Source organism: Triturus cristatus, chromosome 12 (genome assembly GCF_964204655.1).
Source record: "Triturus cristatus chromosome 12, aTriCri1.1, whole genome shotgun sequence".
Lineage (NCBI taxonomy): Eukaryota > Metazoa > Chordata > Amphibia > Caudata > Salamandridae > Triturus > Triturus cristatus.
This window is the reverse complement of record NC_140595.1, coordinates 147,445,299-147,471,516: the sequence shown is the minus strand read 5'-3', so window position 1 is coordinate 147,471,516 and position 26,218 is coordinate 147,445,299. Positions and strand designations below refer to the sequence as shown.

The 26,218-nt window shown below is 43.8% G+C and overlaps 1 protein-coding gene across 1 annotated transcript in view; it reads left to right on the top strand.

Annotated features, from left to right (window-relative positions):
- The first annotated feature begins 15,111 nt into the window (after positions 1–15,111).
- Positions 15,112–26,218, top strand: part of LOC146772940 (uncharacterized) — a 46,987-nt gene continuing 35,880 nt past the window's right edge. Inside the window, exons 1-2 of the mRNA XM_085638251.1 lie at positions 15,112–15,227; positions 15,927–16,259. Of these exons, the coding sequence (XP_085494377.1) occupies positions 15,173–15,227; positions 15,927–16,259 (388 nt within the window). The 5' untranslated portion in view covers positions 15,112–15,172. The remainder of the gene's footprint in view (positions 15,228–15,926; positions 16,260–26,218) is intronic.

The following is a 26,218-nucleotide window of genomic DNA, read 5'->3' as shown; positions in this document are numbered from 1 at the left end:
TAGAGACTAGTTAGGTTACATAACACTGTCCTGTGCATATTACACTCCAAGGCGCATATCGCATAGCACGAGCTAGTGCCTGTGCTATCTCGCGCTCTCCAATGAATCTGTAATTGCGCACAATGTATTGCATATTATATTTCACGCCCCGGTTCATCTTATATCACACTTTTTGGTGCATAGATTATACCATATACTATATCTAGTTTTCATTTTCAATCGTGCTCTCAGGACTATGTTCTATATAACACTGCGTCCAACTACCCTTTTCACGGACATTACATTTTGCGATGGGGGGTGGAGGGTCAGGGGGTGTTTCTGCCAAGTGAGCCCGGAGTCACAGTCACAAACGTCCTCTTCTTCCTGAATAAAAGTGAGATTATGCTGCATACTTGTTCATATTTTAAGCAGTTCGCACAGACACACATTTTAAAAACAATAAAGTTCCTAATACCCACCTTCTCTGAACAGTTAGCTTGCTGCCCCATCCACCTCCTCCCTATCCTCTGTTGTGTGAATCCATGGACTAGCCTCCTCCCTCCTGCCATGCATGGTCTGATGTGCTGCCACTGCCCTCCATTTAGCATGATGTACCAGTCCACTCCTCCTGCCCTCCATTGCCCAATTGTATGGCCCATCATTGACCTCCTGCTTAGCCTCTGTGCTTAGCTTGCTGCCCCTATTCTCCTTCCCCCTGCCCTCCGATGTCTTTGTGCATGCCCCTGTTCCATCCTTTTTGCCCACCATGTTCCATGGACCTGCCACTCCTATCTACTCTGAGTGTTCTGTTGAGCTGCCACTTCCTTCCCACCTGCCTAGCATTGTCAGATGACTATAACCTGTCCCTGCCACCTCCACTCTGCCTGTCCACATGCCATGCCCCTATCCCCTTCCTCCTGTCCTCCATGGTCCATTTTACTGCCACACCCTTCTGCCCTCCCTGGTCTGTTGTGCTGCAACTGCTCCTCCTGCCTGCCCCGTGCAGTCTGTTGTGAGGCCCCTTCCCCTGAACTCTCTTGTCTGTGCCCAGGTCCGACCCTCCTTTCTATCCTCCATGGTCCTTTGTGCATGCCCCTGCACCCTCCTTCTTGCCCATCATAGCCATTGTGCTGCCACTAACCCTCCTGCTTGCCATGCATGGTCTTCTGAGCTGCCATGGCCCCTCCCACCTTCCCTGTGTGGTCAGCAAGCTGCCCCTGACCCCCTCCCACCTTCCCTCCATGGTCTGTGTGTATGACATCATAGTCTCATTGTTGCTCTCCATGGTGTGTCTTGTTTCTAGTGCCCATCCTTCCTGACCTCCATGGTCATCTTGCTGCTCCTGCCCTGCCCCATTGCCCCCAGCCCTCTGTTTCCATGTGCAGACCCCTATTCCCTCCCTCCTGGCTTGCCTGTTCCATTGTAATGCCCCTGATCCGTCCCTCCTGCCCTTTATGGTCTGTTATGCTGCAGCTTTCTCTCCTGTCTGTCCATTATGGTCAGCTAGCTACCATTGCCTCTTTCCCCTCTGTTCTCTGTTGTCCATGTGCATGGTCCTGTCGCCTCCCTATTGCTTTCCATGGATTGTTGTGCTGCACTCCCTGATGCCTGCCCTGTAGGGTCAGTTTGGTGCACCTCTCCATGTCCCTCCTGTCCTCTGTTATCCGAGTCCATGTCCCTACCGAATTCCTCCTGCCTAACATGATCCAATGTACCATACTTGCAAACATTTTGAACTTGGTAAGAGGGAGATTTTGAAAAAGAACTGGGGTATTGATTTTCCCCTTTGAGTTACATTAAAAAAGAGGAGCGTGTAGACAGGAGACAGATCAAGTAAAGCCCATTTGAGCTTAAAAACATTGGACGTTTCCTGGCTGAAACGGGTCTGTTGGTATGTATGGTTGTACTACCACTGCCTCTTCCTTCTGCCCACAATGGTTTATTATATTGCCACAGCCTTTCTTGCCAGTCCTGTATTGTTGGTTTGTTGCCCCTGCCCCCCTTTCCACTGCCCTCCATAGTCTGTTGTGCTGCCACTGCCCTTCCTGCCTGCCCAGTGTGGTCAAATTGTTGCCTCTGCACTCTCCTACCTGCCTTCAATTTTCAGAGTCCGTGCCCCTGGCCTCTGCCTCTCAACAGTATCCCAATGAAAAATTAGATTGCTAACATTCTACATTCATTACAAAAGTGTGGAACGCCTGACGTTATCTTGATGTAATCAAAACTGTAATACCTAGAGTATTTCCTTTAGAAATTACATATATGAGAGGGTCTTATTTGCATCAAAATTATGGTTAGTGCTCTAAAAAACTAAAATGAGGACATATTTTCGGAGTTTTCAAATAGCGACAAAGAACTTTCAAATTATTTGTAATCTTTATGTTTGTTTATCCAGTTGACCAATTGATTAAATGTTGCACCTAGGGGAGAGGATGTGGTGTTACTTCCAGAGCTGCAGACTTTGCAACTGGGGAACCAGGTTGGAGTTTCTGCTTCAGCTCAACACTCTGTGATTCTGGTCAAATCACTTAATCTCCCCATGTCTACAACCAAAATGAATTTGATCTTGTGTGATGTAACCAATGCTCATGTAAAGCACTCCAATACCTGACAAGTCTGCACTATATAAAACTGCAAATACATAAAAAATAAGTGTTTTGCACACTTCTGTCATTGGGCTACATGTGGGCTACATCTGGGTGATATTTGTTCTGCATTTGGGCTCTTTTGTCTCTGGTGGCCATCTTGGAGATTTATTTGTTATGAAGTTTCCTTATTTCCTCATTTACTGCAGTCTCCTCAGTAGGAAATGCTTTCAGTTTTTTAATTTGATTCCATCAAGAAGGTATTCAGATATGTCACACATTTGCCATAAATTCTGAATGTTAGCACTCCAGTTGCTCATTAGATCACTGTAGTAAAGCTACTGCTCACCACGGAAGTCTGCTGCTTGTATTAAAAGTGTATGTTTCAGTCTGCAGGTCAGAATATTTTTATGAAATAGAAGAGAATTTGAGAAGTCAAAATGTGCCCTAATTTGTCTTTGTGCAGCACTAATCATAATTGCTATGGCAAAATGAACCCCCTCAGTTTGTTCCTTTGTAAATTAAATGTTTTCAGTGTTACCACTATATTCCAATCCAGATGGCTTCAGGTGTGCCATACTTTTGTCATAAGTAAGACTGTTAGCTTACTCATTTCAGGTTGGCTTGATTGGTATTTTACCTATTCAAAGCTGTAATACTGTGCCTGGAGTGGTAATTGGCTTTTGTCATTTTACAGCTCGGCAAGGACAGCACTGTGCTAGTCCTATGCTTAAAGACTTTGCTCTACAAATGGCAAAAGACTTTGTCCTTTTCTATCTCGGCGTGGTGGGCACTGTGCTAATCCTATGCTTACAGATTTTGATAGAAAAACAGACATTTGAGGTGAGCAGATCTAGAGTGTCGCTGGTGTTGAGAGTGCTCCATACAGGAGCTGCTTTCCACCTAAACTTGAGAACTACCCAGAGTTCTCTGCTTCTTTTTTGCATAATTTATTCGTCACTCTATGCCTGAAAGGGTATTTCATTGACTTTTACTGGGTGCTCCCTTGTGTCTGGCCAAAGCTATACCTCTCTGAAGAGCTCTAATTAGAGCGAAACACTGTGTCAGGGGTTGCTTTTACTCATTTCAGGTTGGCTGGATTGGTATTTTACCTATTCAAAGCTGTAATACTGTGCCTGGAGTGGTAATTGGCTTTTGTCATTTTACAGCTCGGCAAGGACAGCACTGTGCTAGTCCTATGCTTAAAGACTTTGCTCTACAAATGGCAAAAGACTTTGTCCTTTTCTATCTCGGCGTGGTGGGCACTGTGCTAATCCTATGCTTACAGATTTTGATAGAAAAACAGACATTTGAGGTGAGCAGATCTAGAGTGTCGCTGGTGTTGAGAGTGCTCCATACAGGAGCTGCTTTCCACCTAAACTTGAGAACTACCCAGAGTTCTCTGCTTCTTTTTTGCATAATTTATTCGTCACTCTATGCCTGAAAGGGTATTTCATTGATATATATATATATATATATATATATATATATATATATATATATATATATATATAACCTACTGGTGGTCGCCAGTAGGTAGTTAAAGCTAGGATCTCGTTTCTATTCAAATAGCGTTTTTTCTTTTCTCAATATCTTTGGCGCTGGTTGACGAATCTTCGCGAAAACTTTAAATGGCCCAATCTACTCTGCTCCTATCTTGGAAGTGTCAGGGTGATTTGTCAAGCAGGGCCCGAGAAAAAATGGGGGTTCCAAAACGCTTTTTCCCCATGTTAATTTCCATTGAAAGAGCCCTTTTTTTCAAATGTTGTAAATCCGTTCAGTAGTTCCTGAGAAATTAGAAAAAGAAAAAATATCGAATCCTCCCAAGCACGAGCTCAATTCTGATTGGCTGCCAATACTCCAAACCCAAAAGTGTTGGCAGCCATCTTGTGACTCAGTAGAACCGAGTCACAAGAAAACAGTAAAACAAATATAAAAAACAAGAAAAGGAGGCAGGGTATAAACACCCTGACCCCCTAGGCCTGCTCAGGGGGTCCCACTAGGACCCCCAGGGCCAAAAAAAGCATTTTGTTTTTATAATTTCGACGGAATTCGCGTTGGGGTCGCGAATACGGCAGACATTATATAAAAAAATGTAGTGTGGGCTCCCGCGCTTCATTTTAATGAGGCCCCCAGGTGGGTCAGGTCCCGGGGACACTGTTAAAAAATAATAGTGGGGGCCCGCAGGGGCCCCTACAGCCCTGGGGATCGCCACCTCCCTGAGGCTATGGTAATTATGTGTGGGGGCACATGCCCCCCCCGCAGCCCCGGGGACCTCCATCTCCCCGGGGCTTTTTGCTAAATGAATGCGAGGGGGCATGCGCCCCCCGCAGCCTCAGGGACAGCCACCTCCCTGGTGCTCTTGTTTTTTTTAAATTCGATGTGTGGGGGGCCAAGACCCCCCCACATACCCCGGGGACCACCACCTCCCCGGGGCACATACTTATTTAAATTTGGGGGTCAGTAGCAGACCCCAGCCCCGGGGACCACTACCTCCCCAGGGCTGGCTCCTGCAGTGTGCCAGGGTGCCTACCCCCGGGACACTGCTGTTTGCAATGACAGGGCGGGAGCCGTGCGGCTCCCTCCCTGTCATTGCAAACGCTGCTTTGCTTCATTGAAGCGAGAGCAGGAAAGCCTTTCTCAAAGCAGGATTGCTTTTCTCAAGGGGAGCTGCATGTCAGCAGCTCCCCTTGTGGAAAAGCAATGCCAGCTCCCACAGGAGGCGGAGTGCCAGCGGGACCGTGGGGGCATTGGGGCTCCCCCACGGTCCCTAACGGATAGGGCCAGCCCCGAGGGATGGGGTCCCCATGGCCAGAAGTGGCTCAGGAGGGTGGCCATGCGGCCCCCTCCCTCAATAAAAAAAATATAATTTTAAAAAAGGAGGCAGAGCCCCGGGGGATGGGGTCCCTGGGGCAAATAGAAGCCTCAGGAGGGGGGCCACGCAGCCTCCCTCACTAAAGGATTGTAAAAAGAAATATATATATATGGCCATGCCCCAGGGGATGGGGTCCCCGGGGCCGAAATTGTCCTCGGGAGGGGGTGTCATGCAGCCCCCTTCCCGTTTTATTTTTTTTAAAATAGGGGTCAGGCCCTGGGGGATGGGGTCCCCAGGGCCACAAAAAATGGAAAAGAAGGGGGGCCACACAGCCCCTCTTCTGAAAAACAAACAAAAAATGGCGGCATTGCACCAGAGGCCCCACCCCTTCCTACAGCACTCAGCAAACACACCCCCTGGCGTGCTTTAAGTTGGGGAACTAATTCCCCTTGAATACTGAGGGTCCCTGGGGGCCAACTAGCCCACCACGTACCTCCAGTATGCGCCAGGGAGCTGCGTTGCAGAGAGTTGGTCCAAGGCCCTTAGGACACAAGTGGACTTCATCCTCTGAGCAGCAGTGCACCAGAAGCCGTGTTTGCAGCATGGTGTAAAAAGGAGCATGACCTCAGAACACCTCTCTGCAACGCAGCTCTGTGGCGCTTACTGGATTTACCTGTTGGGCTACTTGGCCACCAGGGACCTTCAGGATTCAAGGGGACTTAATAGGGATGTTATAGTTAGGAATTAGCATTTAAAAAACCATTGAAATTTACAGAAAAATACATAGGTTTCCGGCACGTTATAGTTAGAAATTAGCATTTAAAAAACCATAGAAATTCACCGAAAAAACCATAGGTTTCTGGAACATTATAGTTAGAAATTAGCATTTAAAAAACTTCAGAAATTCACTGAAAAAAACACAGGTTTCAGGGACGTTATAGTTAGTTAGACATTTCACTCGTACAAAACCAGAGAAATTCGGCCGTTATAGTTAGGAGAGCTGACTATAACTCGCGCCCCCGCAATGCACTGCTGATGACATCACATAATACATCACTCATGACATGGTCAGTGACATCACTGATGACATCTCAAATGACATCACTGCTGACATCACTGATGACATCAGCCATGTGATAATCTGATGCACCTCCTCACACCCTACTATAACCTTTGATACCCCCACTCTAAAATACGGACTAGAATTTTTTAAACCATAGACACACCAATACCAGTTACTACATACGCAGACACTGATTCCTAGGTCTACACACACATCCACTCATACAGTCACTAATACATGCAGTCACTCATCAATACAATACTATCATATGCACTCAAACACCTATACAGACACTCACACACCACCACTCATCCAGTTACTCACACACCTAGTCAGCTATTGCAAATAATCAATCACACCCATTTACTCACCCATAGTTATACACAGATCACCTCACTTATTTATACAAATACTAACATACTTACTCTCTTATACAATCACTGATACAAACACACACTCATCCATACAGCCACTCTCACAATCACTCACTCTCACATATAGTAATTTATATACTCCAACACTCACATATACTGCCTTTCACATATGTAGTTACTCACACATGTACCACTGACACATCCATTTACTCACCACCACATCCATACACACACACTCACCCACCTATACAGTCCTTCACAGATGCACTGTTTAACCTATACACCCAGTGAATCACCCACTCACACATCTATGCACAGAGTCACCCACCCCCCCTATCACTCATACAGACACTCAGGCACCCATACTGTTAATCAAACAACCAATCAATAACCCACATAGACAGTCATACAGCTACTCACCAACCCATGCACTCGCTTATACACCAACTGACAGACTGATACAGACATTTACAGTTGATTCACTAACCCATGCATTCAGTAAGATACGCTTAATCAGTCAGTTATACAATCAGTCACACACCTACTAAATCATCCATTCAGACACTTATACACCCACTCATTCTTCAATACACCTTGGCATATATATATATAAAACATATTTACACTATAAAGAAACACACATACACTGGATGATTTCATCAGTGATGTCATTTGAGATGTCATCAGTGATGTCATCAGTGATGTCACTGACCATGTCATGAGTGATGTAATATGTGACGTCATCAGCAGCTAATTATAACTCGCACCCCCTCAATGGAGGCACAAGTTATAATTAGCTCTACTAACTATAACGGCCGAAATTCTCTGGTTTTGTACGAGTGAAATGTCCAACTAACTATAATGTCCCTGAAACCTGTGAATTTTTCAGTGAATATATATATATATATATGATCCAGAGGAAGGAAGGAAAATGCTGGTAAACATGATCACCATATGTTTGGAAAAGAACTACTTTTTTTTCCAGAATGAGATCTTTTACCAGACCAGACGCGTAGCAATGGGGGCATGTTTTTTGCCCAGTTATGCCTGCCTCCATATGGGACTATGGGAGGAACAAGTCCTTGAGGTTAAATATGGTGATGTTCTGAGAAATCATGTTTTAATATGGTGCAGGTACATTGATGATTTGTTTGTGATTTGGAGAGGCAAGGAGAGTGCCCTCCATTTCATTGAACAAATTAATGTAAATAGCCTAAATTTGCACTTTACAGCACACATTAGTAAACAGTCAGTATGTATTCTGGACGTTGAGTTCTTTGTAGCCAATGACAGGTTAGAAACCAAATTGCACAGAAAGCCAACAGCAGGTAACAGACTATTGCATGCCACCAGCCACCATCCCAGACATATCATTCACAGCATTCCCTTTGGGGAAATGTTGATAATTAGGCGTATTTGCAGTAGGGCCAGTGACTGTGAAAAGGCACAATATGATAGTAAATACAGATTCCTGGCCAGGGGTTATGTTGAAACCACAATGCAATCAGAAAAACAAGAAGACTCCACAGATCTGATTTGTTGAGCAATCAAGCTAGCTCCAGTAAAAAGACTAATGATCAGTCAGACCAACCCACCAGATTAATCCTAACATTCAACAGTCAACACCAGACATTACGTAGGATTCTGAATAACAATTGGCCCCTGGTCCTAAGTGATCCTGTCCTTGGAGATAAAATGCCAAAAAATCCTAACGTCACCTTTAGGAAAACAAGATAGATGAGTGATACCCTGGTTAGCAGTAGCACAGAGATAAGACCTATTAAAACTTGGTTAAACTCTAGAAAAGGGTTTTTAAAATGTACTTAGTGTCGGGCGTGCATATTTGGGCCTAATAAAATTACCTATAAAACCCCATTCAAGGCAGAACCCGTGCCTATAACAAAAATGCTTTACCGCACAACAGAATATGCAGTGTACGTGCTGGAGTGCTCGTGTTGCCTGCAGTATGTATAGAGTACAAAGCTGCAGGTCCACAAAAGAATAGTCCAGCACATTAGGGCAATTACTAACTCTGATGCAATGTACCCGGTAGCGAGACACTTTAAGGACTTCCACAACAATAATTTGGAACAGCTGAAATACTTTGTTGTGGATGCACTCCCAGCGCTCGGAGGGGTAGCAACCGGGAAGCCTTATTATGCAAACTAGAAACCCAGTATATTATAGAGCTGGATACTAAAACGCCACAGGGCCATAACTCTAGTGAAGACTTCTTTACCTGCCTTTGATTCTTTTCCTTGTAACTGTTTTGTAATTTCATCTACTGAACCTTTCTAGTATTTTAGTCTTTACATATATTTTTTCACTTATGCACTTTATGAACCATTTAGGTTTATTATGGTGGCACTTATCTAGCACAAGCACTTTTTCCATAGACATATCAGTATATTGAAGGCCCACTTGGGCTGAATTGTCTAACATTTCACATAGGTATAAGCAAATGACCTGCAAACTTGTGAACACACAGTTTAGGTCACTTAAAGTCATGGACCTACGTTGACTGAATCATGACTTGGTTTTATTTATGTATTATGCCGTGCACTCACTTGTCGATATTCAGTGTTTTATAATCTGGCTCTTTTTAAACGCATTTATACTTATATATGTATTGCCTTTTTTAAATATTTATAGCTATTTATAAATATTTAGAGATTCCTGTTTTTACCTATCTCAATCATAAAGAATGACAATTTATATATATTCAAAATCATGGTTTTGCAATGACTCTTTTATGTCTATGTTGATGTTTTTTGTCACATGTTCAGGCACTAGCACTTTAAATTGTGAAGGTAATTCGCATGCCTGTCATGTGATCAAGGCCTCTTCAGGCTGAAACGCGTCATGGCGGTGGTGTGAGGGCTCCAATAAATATTTTTTGCACCAACAAGTACGGGTCCTTATTTGTTTGTTCCCCTTGGAAGACTGGGAATACTACAGGCGAAGTCTGCAGCAATATATAGATATATAGAGACATTCCGACAGTAGTAGAGGAGCTTCGTTTTTTTAAGGTTAGATCGGACATTGAACCTAAGCTCACGCCTCCAAAGGAAAGAAATAATGGAAAGGGAAGAAGCAAAGAAAAAAATGACGCTGGGGCATCCAACCAAGTGGTGAAAGCAAGACAGACACGCCAGAATAAATGACGGATATGGAGAGCTACCAGACTGTAACAAACATCATGGATATTGAATTAGCTAAGAAAGAGGAAACAACTCTGTCTTTGGGACTTATGTACTGTACACCGACCAATTTTAATTATGGTCAGACTCAAATTGATTATTTTCAGGATTATAAGGTGATTAAAACTTCAAAAGTACTTTGCCACTAAAGCAATTGGGCCACCCAGTGCTATTCAGCAAAGCAAATTAACAAGCAACATAGTGGTAGCAGATATGGAACTATTGCAACTATTGAATCAAGTGGTGAGAGAAATTGAAGGTGAAAGCCCAGCAAGTTCCACTGTTGGAGTAGCTGATACACTAGGGGTGGACATCTATGGCAGTGTATTCACATCTTTCGACCCTAAATCTGTACTTTTGCCAATGATGCCCAGAGATACTTTGGACATTTTTTCAGAACTGGCCATTACAGATCTTAAAGGGTTATCTTTAGAATCAAGTCATAAATTTAGGTGTGAGAGAATGACACAATCACGCAGGTATCATCAGGTGATTAACAAAGTAAAAGCCAGGAAAGATATGGTAGTACGCCAATCAAACAAAGGGGGCAATATTGTTTTGCGGCCCCTAGATATGTATCTAGTTGAAGCTAAGCGACAACTTAGTGACAAGGAATGCTATTGTAAGGTCACCCAAACTAACATAAAAATAATCAAAGACAAATTTCATGGTGAGCTATCAAGATGGAGAGGGGTGAAATTAATATCACATGAGGAATATCAGTTGGTCAGAGTGGAGCATCCGGTAATCCCCATACATAAGAATGCACAGAACCCCCCCCCCCCCCCCGGCTGACTGATAATTTCAGCTATTGGAGAGTTATTTGAGACCACATCCCAGTATATTGATCATTTGCTACAGGACCATGTCTGTAATCCACCCTTTTTTTATAGATATAGGTGGCTTTTTATGCAAAATATATGACATTGCATATGATGACTCCTATGTCTTTATGTCTATGGATGTTAATATTGACTTTTTTGATGGTCCAGTGTATATAATAATGAAGGTGGTCCTGTATAATGATTTATTGGACGTTGAAGATTGAGTAGGCCTTGCAATTAGTGTAAGACACAGGAAAAAGAATGTTTGTTCTCGAACATGATTTTGATATGTTACCCACCTGTGGGATTAAATTAATCTAATATATTCAAGTTTGATTTTGATGAATTAAGTTTAACCACATCTATCTATGATTTATGCAATTTTCCCATTTGGGACATGATGTCCAATACCAACTAACTTTCGATTGTCCTCATCATATTCAATCAATCAATCAATTAGGGGTTTGTGGAGGGCACTACTTACCCGTGAGGGTCTCAAGCCTCTGGAGGGGGGGGGGGAGCGGCTCCGGGTCAGTCGAAGAGCCAGGTCTTGAGGCCCTTCCTGAACGTGTGCAGGGTCGGGGAGCGTCTGATGTTCACAGGGAGCTCGTTCCAGGTCTTGGCTGTGATGTAGGTGAAAGCTCTCCCGCCGGATCTGTTTCTACGGATGTGGGGGACCTCTGCCACGGTGAGGTCGGCGGAGCAGAGGTTCCTCTTGGGTACATTGAAGGATAGTCTGTCGTTGAGGTATTTGGGTCCTATGTTGTTGAGGGATTTGTAGGCGTGGGTGAGGAGTTTGAAGGTGATCCTCTTCTTGATGGGGAGCCAGTGGAGGCCTCGTAGGTGTTGGGTCATGTGCTCATGACGCAGTGTCCCGAGGACGAGTCTGGCTGCGGCGTTCTGGATGGTTTGGAGTTTGTGTAGAAGAGTTTTGTTGATTCTGGTGTAGAGGGCGTTGATGTAGTCCAGTGTGCTGGTTATGAGTGTGTGGGTGACGTTCTTTCTGCAGTCGGGGGGATCCATTTGAAGGTCTTACGGAGGATGCAAAGGCAGTTGAAACTGGTGGAAGCGACGGCGTTGATCTGGTGGGTCATGGAGAGGGAGTAGTCAAGGATGATGCCGAGGTTCCGAGCGTGGTCTGTCGGGGTGGGTGGGTTCCCGAGGGCGGAGGGCCACCAGGTGTTGTCCCAGGCGGAGGTGCAGGGTCCGAGGATAAGGACCTCGGTCTTTTCTGAATTTGAGCTTCAAGCAGCTGTCTTTCATCCAGGCTGCCATGTTCTTCATTCCTTCCTGGAAGCAGAGTCTGATGTCTTCGGGATTCTTCGTGAGTGAGAGGATGAACTGGGTGTCGTCGGCATCGGATACTATGCTGAGACCATGCTGTCTGACGATGGCAGCAAAGGGGGCCATGTAGATGTTGAAGAGCATCGGGCTGTGCGATGATCCTTGGGGTACTCCGCAGTTGATGTCAGTGGGTTCGGAGAGGAAGGGAGGGAGTCTGATCCTCTGGGTTCTGCCGGAGAAGAAGGATTGAATCCAGTCGAGGGCAGCTCCTTGTATCCCAGCGTCGTGGAGTCTGGCTGCGAGCATGTGATGTGAGACGGTGTCAAAGGCTGCAGAGGGGTCTAGAAGGATGAGGGCGGAGGTGCGTCCCTGGTCTAGTAGCATGCGGATGTAGTCAGTGGCGGCGAGGAGGGCGGTCTCGGTGCTGTGGTTGCTGCGGAAACCAGCCTGGGAGGTGTCTATTATGGAGTTCTCTTCGATGAAGGCTGTCAGCTGGGCGTTCACATAGTCTCTTGGTGACTTTGGCTGTGAAGGGGAGGAGAGAGAGGGGCCGGTAGTATTTCAGGTCCGTTGGGTTGGCCGTTGGTTTCTTGAGGAGGGGTTTCACCTCCGCCCGTTTCCAGTCGTCTGTCAGATGCCGGATCTGAGGGAGGTGTTGATCGTCCATCCTAGTTCGGGTGCGGTGGCAGCGGCGGCCGCGGCGGCCCTGTGGAAGATGTGCGGTAGGCAGGGGCTCCTGAGTATGTTTTCTTCATGGTCGCAGTGATGTGTTCAACGGTCGCGGGGTCCTAGGCCGTGACGGTAGGCTTATCAGCAGCGGCAGGTAGGGGCGTGTTGTCCGGTGTTGGTTCACTGAAGTTGTCATAGAGGGCCTTGATCTTCAGATGGAAGTAGGAGCTGAGCTTGTCGCAGAGTTCCTGGGAGGGTGTGACGTCCGTGGCTTCGCAGGTGGGTTTTGCAAACTGCTGAATGACGTTGAACAGTTCCTTGACGTTGCTCGCGTTGGTCTGAACTTTGTCTCTTAGGAAGGTCCATATAGTGTCTCTTCTGCTCTAGTGGTATTCCTTCAGGGCGCTCTTGTGGTTGTTCAGTACTTCCGTGGTTTTCTGGTTTCGCCAGGTTTTCTCAAGGCGTCTGCAGGAGCGTCTGGCTTCTTGAAGTTCTGTGGTGAAACAAGGAGGACTTCAGAGGGCGTTGTTTTGCGGGTTGGCGGAGGGGTGCCAGCTTGTCGGCGCAGCAGGAGACCCAGTGGTGAATTTCCCTAGCTGCGGATTTGGTGTCAGTCGTGGCGCTGGGGGGGGGTCCTGGAGGAGGGTGGTGTTGAGGTGGTCCTCTGTGACCTTGCTCCAGTTCTGTCATAGCGGGCGCGGGGCGGGCTTGGGTGCGGTGGCGGTGTGGAAGGTGAAATGGACACAGTGGTGGTCTGTCCAAATGGGCTGAAATGGATGTTTGATCCTCCCGCGAAGATGGGGGTCGAGGGTGTGACCCGCTCTGTGGGTGGGCGTGTTGACAAGCTGCTTCAGTCCTAAGTTGTCAAGGTTGTCGAGGAGAGTGATGGAGTTGGGGTCGTTGTTGTTGTCGAGGTGGAAGTTCAGGTCCCTGTGCAGAATGTAGTCCGTGGAGGTGATGGCGTGGGGTGCGGCAAGCTCAGCGATGGTAGTTGCGGGCTAGGTGCGAGGTCCTGGCGGTCTGTAGATGAGGGTGCCGCGTAGAATGGTTCTGGGCTGCTCTGGATCTGAAAATGGAGGTGTTCTGTGTTGGAGTGGGGGTCACTCATGCTGGATGTGAAGAGTCGGAGGGGGGTCTTGTGTGCGATGGCGAGTCCTTTTCCTGGGCGGTGCGGGCGGTCCTTTCTCTGGATCTTGTAGCTGTCCGGGATGGCCGTGGCGAAGTCGGGTCCGGAGGTGGCGGTGGTCCAGGTTTCCGTGAAGAAGGCGACATCGGGCGAGAGGGTGTGAATCAGGTCCCAGATTTCGATGGCAATTTGGGATTAGGGCACTAGACCGTAATGACCAACCTTGGATAATAAGCAAATTGGGATGAATTTTCAAAAACACACTGATTTTGAAATCTTGTTTATGTAAATGTATCAAATTCTTCCTAAATACATATGTGGTAAATATGTAAACAAACAAGATTTTGTATAATAAAATTAATTTAAATTTTACCTTATTATATTTTGCACAGCGCACTTTTTCTCTGAGATGTAAATAGGAATTCAGAGTGTTTTTACTATGTCCATGCCTTTGTGAGTGGTATCCATGACAGTATCAAATGTAACATGTAAAATGGCGTCTACGCTGTGTAAGCAAGGTGGTGCAAACGGACGAAATGCATCAGAGCCTTCTGTAAAATAAAACTTTTGAAACCAAGTCCAGCCGTGTTGGTGCCTGTGTTAAGGCAGCAAATCAGGAGTGGGAAAAGATATATATACATACATATATATAAAACAAAGAATATAAATTAGTTCACATGATAAGCCATTGAAGTTGGTCTTTTTTTCTTTAAAAAAAATGTGATAAATTGGAATAACTCGGAGAGAATCTGTATATGAATTTTGATCTGATATGAATGCATATATTGAAGATGTAGAACTTCATTTTTAATCCATTAATAAGCATGAGTTTTTCTACATTGATCGCAGCAGGGTGAATTAAATAAGACTCCTTCTTTCTTTGAATACCACATGTGCACTGGGATTTTTTTGCATCAGAAAAAATACATAGTATAGAATCATCTCCTGTCATGGCTGTCTGGTCTAGAAGATAAAGAATACTATTGGAACTGATACAAGAGTTCAGTTTCAATATCTTTTGTTCGTTTTTACTGGTAACCTTTATAAGTCTTACAGAATACAAAATGTGACACGCGTTTCGCCCCAGTAGCATTTTTCAATGCATGCGCACTCTGAGGGTCTTGATGGCAGTAATGTATTTCCTTCCCCTGTGGTTCACTACTTTTTATCTCATGCAGAGGGTTTCCCTCCTGATTTGCGACTGATGCTTCACTTGTGGTGGGTGCGACCTGAGCAGCTGTACAAGGAGCAGGATGGACACTAGACAAGCCGAGAAGTGGTTCAGATATTGCATCTTCCTTTCCAATGGTAAACTTTACATTCACGAATGCAAGGATAACAGATGGACCAGGAGCATGGATGAGGATTGAAAGCTAACATTGCTCTGTTGATTCATACTAAAAATTACAATTTTCGTTTTATATTTGTTTTCAAATCATTGTTAATGTGTTATTTGTTTCCTATCTGTTAGATGAAGAGGTAGGATTGAAAAGTATGTTTCAATATGTTTATGGGCATCTATAAAGCGATAGATGCTGTGCATCCGTCTGCTTCATGTGCTGAAATGAACTGTATACAATAGGGATTGGGGAAAGAGATGGACCAGAATGGCTTAAGAAATGTTAAATTCTAGCTACAGAGATACTGAGTGGAATGACATATATCTCATTAACATTTCCAGATTTTAAAAAAACGCACTTGTGCAAACTTGCGTGACCTTTTTCTGCTTGACACTAACCAAGGCAAAAAAGTGACATTTCTCACCAGTCGTTGCTCACAAGTGTTGTTGTTAATGTCACTGGAAAATTGCATCAGCACCAACACAATCTTGTAATTTGGAGATATCAGTGCCTAATTTTACAGCATCGATGGAAATCTGTGCAGTTATCCCCACAATGAAAGCAGTGGATAGGTTTGGACCTATGGAATGGATGTGCGTGGCCGTTTTGCGGGAAGGATATTGAGGGCACCAATATTAACATTATATGTTCTGCTTTCTTCTCACAGTCTTGGGGGTCCATCTGTGCCTGTATCAGACGGAGCGGTACCGGTTCGTTACCGTCAATGAAACCGCCAAGATCTCCTGCTTTCTAACTGCAGATAACGAAGACGTAGGAAGTAAAGTGCGCTGGTTCTGGAGGGGAGCAGAGGAGCCTGTCACATTTATTGTGAACTGTCATGATAACAAGAGGGAAGGAAAATATCACTGTAGAGCTGAACTCCGCCGCGCGACCCTGGAAATCTACAGCACGCAGCGGAATGAGAGCGGCGCCTATAACTGCGCGTATCCAGTATTGAACAGGCTGAAGTTTGCCAGCGGAGCCACACTCATCGTGGGAGGTAAGATAACTTGTAATTTCAAGAGGAACACTTTTGTGTTCGCTGATAAATCAAAGTAAGTGGATTGAAATTAATGAATGATGGTATAATTACTATAGTTTTAATGGAAAAAACTGAAACACCATGTGACAAATATGGAATTGTTTCACATCCTTTCAAAACACATGAATACCTGAACATTATATATATATATATATATACACACACACACACCAGACCCGGGGTTTCAGAGCGCTTTAAATGAAGTGTGTACTTAATTGGAAAACGCATTCGAATATATTACACATTTCTTTGCATATTGTCGTCCATGGAGACAAAATGAACAGGAAGAGAGACAAGTCCTGCTTCCTGCTTGCCTTCCGCGGTGGAACGTCCAAGCTCCCACCGTGCATTGGGTGGGTACAGGCAGGGGCCCTAGAACTAGGGGGGCTGCACGAGCTGCCGCACCCCCAGACAACCTTGAACGTCACAGGGTCAAAGATCACCAAAAGGCCATTGAAGTGTTTCTTCCAGCAGCATCAGCACACAGACTGACGAGCATCAAACAACTTGTGTTGACGAACAGCTGCTAATTATTTTAATGCAAACATGTATGAACTTTTACTGCTTGTCAATTTACAACTAAAAGCAGGTGACACTCAGCCTGTGGTGCTGTTCAAAAACAAGTCAAGATTATTTATACTCACGAATAAATAAAATCGTTAGTTTGGTTTACAGAGTAAACTTTTAAAGTATTTCCATAGAGTCCAGTAGCATCCAAAGTGCCCTGTCTCTGTTGTTTGAACTTACTGCATTTTTTTTATGGTAGCCATAGCTGCTGTATCTGAAAAGGGTGGCAGAGTGTGGATGTGTTTAGATTAAGAGCATCCTTATCGGTGTGTTGGTGCTGTGGGAGCCCCCCCCCCCGCCTCCCTGCCCTCTGCTTCTTGTGCATTATGAGGGCTTTGTGGCATGATTGATCTCACTGGCTCTCTCTAGTCCAGACAGGGCCGGCTTTATGTCAGTGCAACTGGTGCAGAAGCACTGGACGCTGACCTGTGGAGGGGGGGCGCTGACCTTGGGGGGGGGGGGGGTGCTGTGTTTAGTAATAACGCATGGTTTGAGAGAAGAGGGGCACTTTTGTCTGGCGGTAGTGAGAGAATCCAAAGACGCGGTCATGGGGTGTGGGGGCGCCAAAAATGATTGTCACACCGGGCGCCACCAGTACTAAAGCCGGCCCTGGGCCAAGCTATGATGGTGGAGATTTTATCACTGTTGTTGCTTCCCACCGGCAGATGAAAGTGGCATTCCAGGCAGCTCTTCCCATATTGGAGGGTTAGGGACGGAAACCAAAGGGGAGAGGGTTCAGCATTTTTCATGGGCATAATCACTGACTCGGTTATTACAGCTAGCACATAATATGGGGTGACTCACAGCCAATAGGTCCAGACGCCCTAATTCCCAAGTCATTGTTACATTTTTGTCCTTTTCAAACAAGCCACATTGTCGCCTGCATTTTAATTTTAATTTTCTCAATCTGCCCAGTGTTTGAAAGCAACACATTTATATTAACTTCATTTGTAGGACTTGATTTGGTAGTCCCTTTTCAAATAATGTCATACCGTTACAAGCATTACTTTGGAGGGCCTGCTCCACAATGTACATTTTGAACTCTTACCCAGAACTCTTATGTTAATTTTTAGATTATAAGACCTCTGAACATCACAACAATCAAATGTCAGTACAAACAAGTTCTAATTCTGTAGTGGTATTCCTTTGTCTTTGTATTGTTCCATCTCCACATAGAGTTGTCACTCCTGGAATTCAGTATTCATTCCAGTCAATCTTGTAGCCAACTCGAGTTTCATCATCGGTACATAAACCAAATTGACTTCATTAGGGTTATTTCACAGATCATCGCAAAGTATTTCAATTGTCGTGTTCAATCTCATCCAATAAAAGAGTCCTCACTCATCAGTCATATCAAAAGTATGAAGGTCCCCAATCTTCCTGTAAACGTCAGAAATCCTGTTACGACGATTGTGTTACCCTTTTTCCAATTCCTCAGACACATGGAGAGTACTCCTTTGGTCTGTGTATACCGGCGTGTATTTCTCAAAATCTCCTTTGGGCTACACTCATAAAAATGGGAATATAACTGACCTACCGGAGAACATCTACCTGAGTAGAAATGTGGAATTTCACCCTTAAGCCTCAGAACGCTTTACACACAATAGACGCCTTGGTTTTTTATAATGATTAAGCTTTATTACAAATGCTTGTTTGCACTGTGATCATTACTATGAGTTGATGATAATTATCGCACCCTCGCGGTTTTCCACAAATAGATTCAGGCAGGTCAAAAAGGCCCATAAAGAGTTAAAAATGCGGAATACTGTGTGTTATATACTGATTCCACATCCTATACCTCATTTGAAAGCTAGGTGGCATTTAATATACATGGTAAATACCATGCCCCAGGGTAGTTGTGTTTACCACCTGTGGTAAAAACCTCACACTTTTTAGCCTTACTTGCAATAATGGCCATAGTGTTTAGTGTGTGGTAATCTAACATACATCAAGTGTATCAGAATTATCATCATTCTAATGGCTAACTCAGAGATAATGAATAGTTTTAGAATGAATTTAAAGTTGCCACATCTGCACAATCAAGTGGTATACCTGCATACCTGCTTTAGGCATGATGGTTTAAACCTGGTATGTCGGACTGGATACCATGTCCCAGTCTATTGTTTCTCTCTCGCTTAACTAAATTAGAAATAGAAGTAAACGTGGTTACACATATAAGTCTATCTATTTCTGGGTATTTGCAACCCAAACGTTTTTCACTGAGCATATCCCCTGAAAAATGTTTGGTCCGCAAATACCCTTGATCCATTATCCAACAAGTGAAAAAACATGCAAAAAAAAGAAAAATAGGTAATCTTTATTAGAAACATACTGTGGAGAAGAAACAGAGCTACATGTGGAACTACATGTAATATTATTTCTAATTTAGTTAAGATAATTGCCACAAAAAACTGAAAATTTTACAAAACCAGAAAACAACTGGTCAGTCCCTCTCTTCCCTTTCAAAAGGAGCACCAACTTGAGCGACACGCTTGCCCACTCATGTAATAGGCCACCAGCATTAACAACACCAGGACCAAATACATCCTGGGACCTTCCCCCAGCGCAGGGAGATTTCCATTGAGGACATTGTTCATTTTGTCCATTTTCCAAGGCCTATCAGGAATTAGATATCGCCACGCAGCATTCATGGGTGGTGCGGCACCACGCAAACTGCAATAGTGAAAATGCCATCTATATGATAACATGCCCCTGTTCAATAAGATATATAGGCATGAAGACATGGAAGATACGAATCAGGATAGGTGAACACCGGAGTAATATCAGACGTAAGAAAAGTACTACACGTATGACTACACACTATATGGAACAAAAACACTCAGATAAGTACCAAGAATGGGTAGTCTTAAAAAAACAAATCTTAGACAAAACCACAATATTGCTCAGGAACTTTTTAATAGGGAACAACACTGGATGTATCATTTGAAACCAAAAATACGAGGCCTAAACAACGACATACCCTGGCTCCATGTTGTCAAGTGAGTGTCCTGTTTGTATGGGCGACTTGAATATGGACAATTATAATTAGGGCTCCCGGTTTTATGGTTTTATGGTATTTATTTTTTTAACATTTCCGTCTGTATTTATCCATATTTGTATATATTTGTATTTATTTTTGTCGCAAGCAAAATAAGACGTTGCAGCTAGTATTTTTCCACATTTATTTAAATAGACAGTGCACACGGTTGTTATAGGTTTAGCTACATGTATATATGCGCCAAATTAAGTAAACACAATACAGTCATCGGAAAACTTTGCCACAGATTACTTACAGTATTAGTGAGCTGCTGCTGTTTTACAATATTGAAAACACTGCCATTAGCCATGATTATTACATGTAAACACATTTAGAATTTAGACAAGTGCACCTGTGCACTTTCAGTGACCTGAAATTAGCCCCCTCCCCGCCCCGAAATTTGGCGTTAGTTGCGCCTCTGCCAACTACGGTGGCCTGCAGAGGACACGACGTGACTGTAGTTTCGCCTCTGAATTCCTTAGCTACTTGCACACGAGCATGGAGAGCACCTGCCCTCTGGGGCACAGAGCACTAACACAACATGTGTTCCCACTTTGGCCCAGGTTAGATGTGCTGAAAGGTGCTTTCAGTTCATTGCCTTCACGTTTGACACCGTTGGTTGTCTCTGCATTCAGAAAACAAAGGCTGAACATTCACAAGGTGAGGGGCCTGTCACTAGTGCAAGGGCCCCTTGAGCCAAGCAGAGGGGGCCCCCTCATATCAGCAGCTTCGACCTCTGCACCCATGAACCCAAGAGGGCACATTTACGTAACTTTAATGTCATTTAAACCCTGAATTAGGAGAGAACACGTAATTGTGTGCACCACTGCTCACTACTGGCATCAGTGAAAGTGTGCAATGCTGGCAGCAAACACGCGTGCCTGTCAGCACTGCGCTTCCAGAGCAATGCTGCTGTAAGGCACTATGAGGCAGCTGCCCGGGGAGTTACTATGTGGGTAGCAGCAGATTGCCCCTGGAGCCACCAGCCACGATTGTAGGGCACAGGCTTTGCCTCAAGGTGCGCAAATGAATGACCTGGTGAAATTGGCGTTCCTCTTCAAGGCTGCTGGGCACAGACCTGGGCACCTCATTTTTGAGTGTGCTCAAAGGGCTTCAGCACCCCTCTTCCCCCCCCCACATCCCTTGTGTGTCAGCCCAGGCTGAGAGAGCTTCCCAGGCACACACAAACATGAGCTTATCGCAGCTGCACTCGAGTACTTCATGGATCTTTAAAAGACCATTTAAGTGTTAACCAGGTGCCTGCCGGAGATTAATGGCCCAGCAGGTGTTAATGTGGGCAGGCATACACCACAATCGGGAAGAGGGGCATGGCAGCCAACCCTGGGCTGGAGCACGGATTGCCGAACAATTCTCGGAATCCAATTTGGTTGTATTTTCCCACTTCTATTTATAAATACAGACGGAAAAAAAATATTTTTCCGTCTGTATTTATGTGTAAAAATCCGTTTAAACGGAAAACCGGGAGCCTTAATTATAATTTTAATCGCTCATAGAAGGTCTGTATCTTTGGTCTGGCTGAGTTTTAAATGCCTATTGCATAGGATATTGGTGTTTGTTGAGCACGTCAAATTAAACAAACTGATGGGTCCAAGTAGAGAAATTTACTGTAGTTGACAACCATATTCACTATGCTCAACAGATCTTTTTGAATCGCTATCTCTCGCACAAGGACATGATCATAGATTTGTTAATGTTATATTACTAAGTTTGTTAAATCCACAATTTTTAAATTGAATAATTTATCCAAGCAGTTCTGGGACTAATCGGCATGTAATCAATTAGATGAATAAAGGAATGAGATCCCCTTAGAAACATTTGTATACATGATAATTACTATTTAACATAGTCTGCTTTTTACCTGATATGTTGTCCGTATCAAGAGTTCTTTAATTAAACATACCGGCGTAGCATACCCACGGCTCCGCAACCTGTGGTCCATTTTCTCCAGGATTGCCACTCACAATATGCAGGCACCACGCACAAGCCTCCCCTTTAGGAGAAAGATTCCCATGACTCATTGAGATTTATGAATAACGAACCGTCTATTACATGCACCACGCGTGTACTCCTAAAGCCCTCAAACAACACTACCGGTTTTTGCTTGGAGGAAAAAGGAATGCTTAGTAGGTGTAAGACGCAGGGAGAGACCTTTGAAGAAGCAAGTGAATTCCCCTTGCCAGGCACCCTGTTAGTTTAATTGTGGAGTATTGCTTATGATACATATTCTCCCACAGAAGGCATATAAGGCTCTATTTGTTCACTCCTCCATGAGGCCTGGAGCTTCCTCGGTGATGGTAAGATGATGAATGAGCATGTGTGTATGGTATATACATGCACATTTAATCACAGTGTGGTTTGCAGTGGATACCACCTTTGGTTATGTGAAAAATGTTGGCTTACTATGATTGCAGTGTACACACAGTTGACACAGAATGCTACTTTGAGGAGCACAGTCACCCTGTTTGTTTATGTTCTTGTATGTTCCATGTGCCTGTCTTTTAATTACTGTGAGTTTATTTCAATATTTTGATTTTTTGGATTTATATTATCTTTTGTTTTGTATATACATGGACAGCACCCCATGAACACTGAATGAGAAGCAATTACTTCTCTTACCAGCTGAAACATTACAAGGGTATTGATTGAGTGTTGCTCATGTATGATTGAAGTCAGGGACTTAATTTAGGGCAAAATAGGGATCCCGGTCCAGACGAAAGCCCCGGACCTACACATGTCATTGGATAGGGCTGAAACATGTCGACCTGCTGGATGTAGGAGTAATAAGATTCTCCTATTACATAGCATAGTAAGTTTAAACTATCTCTTCACCACCCCACTAATAAAAGGGATATTTTATTGGGGCAAATTATATGGACTTTTATGTTTACTTCCTTACCTGGATCCTTCACCCCTTATTTCTGCAAGTACCCTCAATGTATTTTAGGACCCGCCCACCAAAAGAGGATTCTTTGGGGAGTGCAGGATGACCAATGATGAAGCATGGCCCCCTGTGGAACGTGGCAGGGGGAGTTGAGGTCATCACATCAATTTCTAAGAGTAGTCCAATGGTCCTGGTTAGAGCGACACAAAAGGCGGTTAGAGAAATAAGGTCTAGTCCAGAAATCAGGAGCATAAAGTCTCTAATATTGAGCTACTAGTAAGCTACGTTTGTTTCATGTGGTAATAGTTTGGGAGAATGCTGACTTAGCTGGGTCTTCCTTTTCTCGCCCCCGACCCTGAAAATGTGGGGTCATTCTTACTGCAATTACTGAGTAATACTCACGAAATAGAGTCCTATAGAAGGTAGCCTCTGGTTTGGACCATATTAAATGCCTCACGAGTAACAGATGTAGTTGAATCATGTCCTCTGAAAAGGCTGAACCCAGTTCCCTGTGACAAAGGTAAGTTGAGCATCTGTGTGGGACGGCCAGTGGCCTTCTTCAGAAGGCATTTAATGTTCTAGCAGCACAATCTACTCAGCCTGATAGACCAGCGTCAAAACGAGCAATAGAAAGAGACGTGTTCCTTTAAATACTGCACATCTCCCTGAGGGGTTTGGAGCTCAGTTTTGCGACAAACCTAAACACTTCCTTTATTATTTCAAAACTGCTGATTCCTGATGCTCCTCAAATGGATCCGCTTACCAAGAGAATCAATTTGGATCCCCAAGTACGGAAAAGTGCATACTTTGGTAATCTGGTCAGCACAAAAGGTATGAGGTTGTGACTTTGCAACCCCCTGTTCACAAATCATTGTAAAGGGTATATTTACATTTGTTTTACTGCCCAGTTGGTGCATGATAAGCACAAAGGAATTAATTCATTTCTGTAGGCAACTTGCTGTTCTCACCATTAAAACTGCGCATCCGGTATTGGACGAGCAGCAATCTGTAGCATATTGGAACAAACATCAACCAATAACTTCTCTAGATCATTAATAGAAAGTGTAAATAAAAAGCAAGCAAGCACACACCACTATTTAACTCCCATTTTGATCCTAAAGGCATCTGTACACTTACCATTAGGACAAAAATGGAACTCAGCTATCGTTTGGTATACATTTGAAATAACAGCGGGCCTAAAGAATTCACAATGGCCCATAACTGTGTAGTTAACAAAGTCAAATGCACAGCAAATGTCCATAAAGCCCAGATGAACAAACCACTTCCTGTGTACAGAGTACTTACTGATTAAAATATACAAATGTAAACACTGGTACTGTACCCAATCCTTTATTGAAACCAGATTGAGTACCCTACAGATTAGAATTTTTCTCCTCCCAATATTCCACTCTTTCCAATAATATTCTCTCTATCAACTTTCCTGTAGAATCTAATAAAGAGATAGGTCGGTAGCATTTTGGATCCGCTCTGTTCACTTTTTCAAAGATTGGGATTATGAAGGACTGCGGCCACGTAGATGGAAAATCGCTGTCTGCTAGCACTTTTAAAACACTACTTAAATGGGACTGCAAACATCCATATTCTCTTTTTACATATCCATCAAGAAACCGTCTAAGCCTTGGGCTTTACCAAGTTTGCTCTTTTTAACAGCAGAGCACGCATTAGTCAACTCAAATGAGATGGAACTGTACCTAAATTCTTAAATGGAACAATGGCGAGATTCACCTCTGGTGACTGTTGATAAATGCTGCTAAAATACCTAATTCACTCCAAAGCTGGGATCTATGCCTCAACTGAAGGAGCAGTTAATTCCTTAAAAAAACCCCACAGAAATATTAATTTAAGGCGCTGTCATCTTTGGCCTCAATGGCGAATATCAATCTTCCCCACATTTTCAATCAGATCCTTGCTTTCCTGGTCTTCGACCCACTTTGTCAATCAAGTTTTTTAATAAGATCAGGAGGAGTAAATCTATTGCAGGAATCAACATTGTATACTTGTTCCATAACTACGGCCATCTTCACCAGAGAAGGCACTGGTCCCAGTTTTCTATAATCAGCGGGTTTGTTAAAATAACCCAACAAAACAACTTTAATCATGCTACAATGTCAAGCAGAGGGATTCAATCAGGACATAATATGACCTGCGAAAGTAGGACTTCTAAAGTTCTCTACCACACAGTCACTGGGACAGGTTGTATTTCTCAACCTCATGCAAGGTAACACTCTCAACATAAATATAACATCAAAGAGACGAGGTGTACATCCTAACCCTTTAGATAACCAATGTACAGTCTTGTTTTTCAATTCATACCAATTCTCAGGCTAGTTGAGATAGTGGGGAGGAGAATGTATGACATTACAACGCAAACAATTACAACGCAGTTTTTACATCGCAACATCCATTACAACGCATGATTTTACAACGCATATCATCACAATGCATTTTTAAAACTACCATTACAACGCATTCCATTGCAACACATACCTTTACAACGCATACCATTACAACACATAATACTTTTAGGACAACAGTAGCGTGAGTGTTGGATAGTGTAGGGGTACAATTACTATTCCCACTCCAGTGAGTGCAACAGTAGGGTAAGTGTTGGATAGTGTAGGGGTACAAATTACTATTCCCACTCCAGTCACTGCAACAGTAGGGAAAGTGTTGGGTATTGTAGGGGTAAAAATTACTATTCCCATCTACCCCAAAACCCATACCCACCCTGAAACTAAAATAATCTCCTTTACTTACCTTATAATGCGTTGTAATGGCATGCGTTGTAATGGTATGCGTTTTAATGGCATGCGTTGTAGCATTGTAATGGCATGTGATGTAAAGGCGGTTGTATTGTAACAGTTGTGTTGTAAAAGCAGTGCGATGTAATGACTGCGTTGTAATGGATATTTCCTGGGAGGGACATTATTTAACACTACAAATAAGGTGTAGCCTCAGAGGTTAATGGCAATGGCAGCGCCACAAATGCTGGAGGAGAATGAGCAGGAGTCAGACCAACAGGTGCTTCTAAAGGAAATTTAGATGCAAGTTTATACACTACGGTACCTCGCACCCTGCATTCTCGACCATGTGATCTTTCCTGCTCACCCTCTCCATCTGATCTCTATTTTTAAAATTTGTCATGTCAATTATGGGATTACCTTTAGAGCTGTTAATACACTCCACCTATTTGAATAAGGAAGTTTCAAAACACTTTAATCTAGTATTTACTAGATCAAAGAGATTCATTATGGATCCCTCCAAAGATACTAGAACGGTTTTTAATTTCTCATATAGCAAAGTAGAAATGTCCTCCTTTCTTATAAAGCCCAAACGTCCTCTGCACTTACAATTAACCGCACCACTCACATGTGTCACCTGTTTAATTTA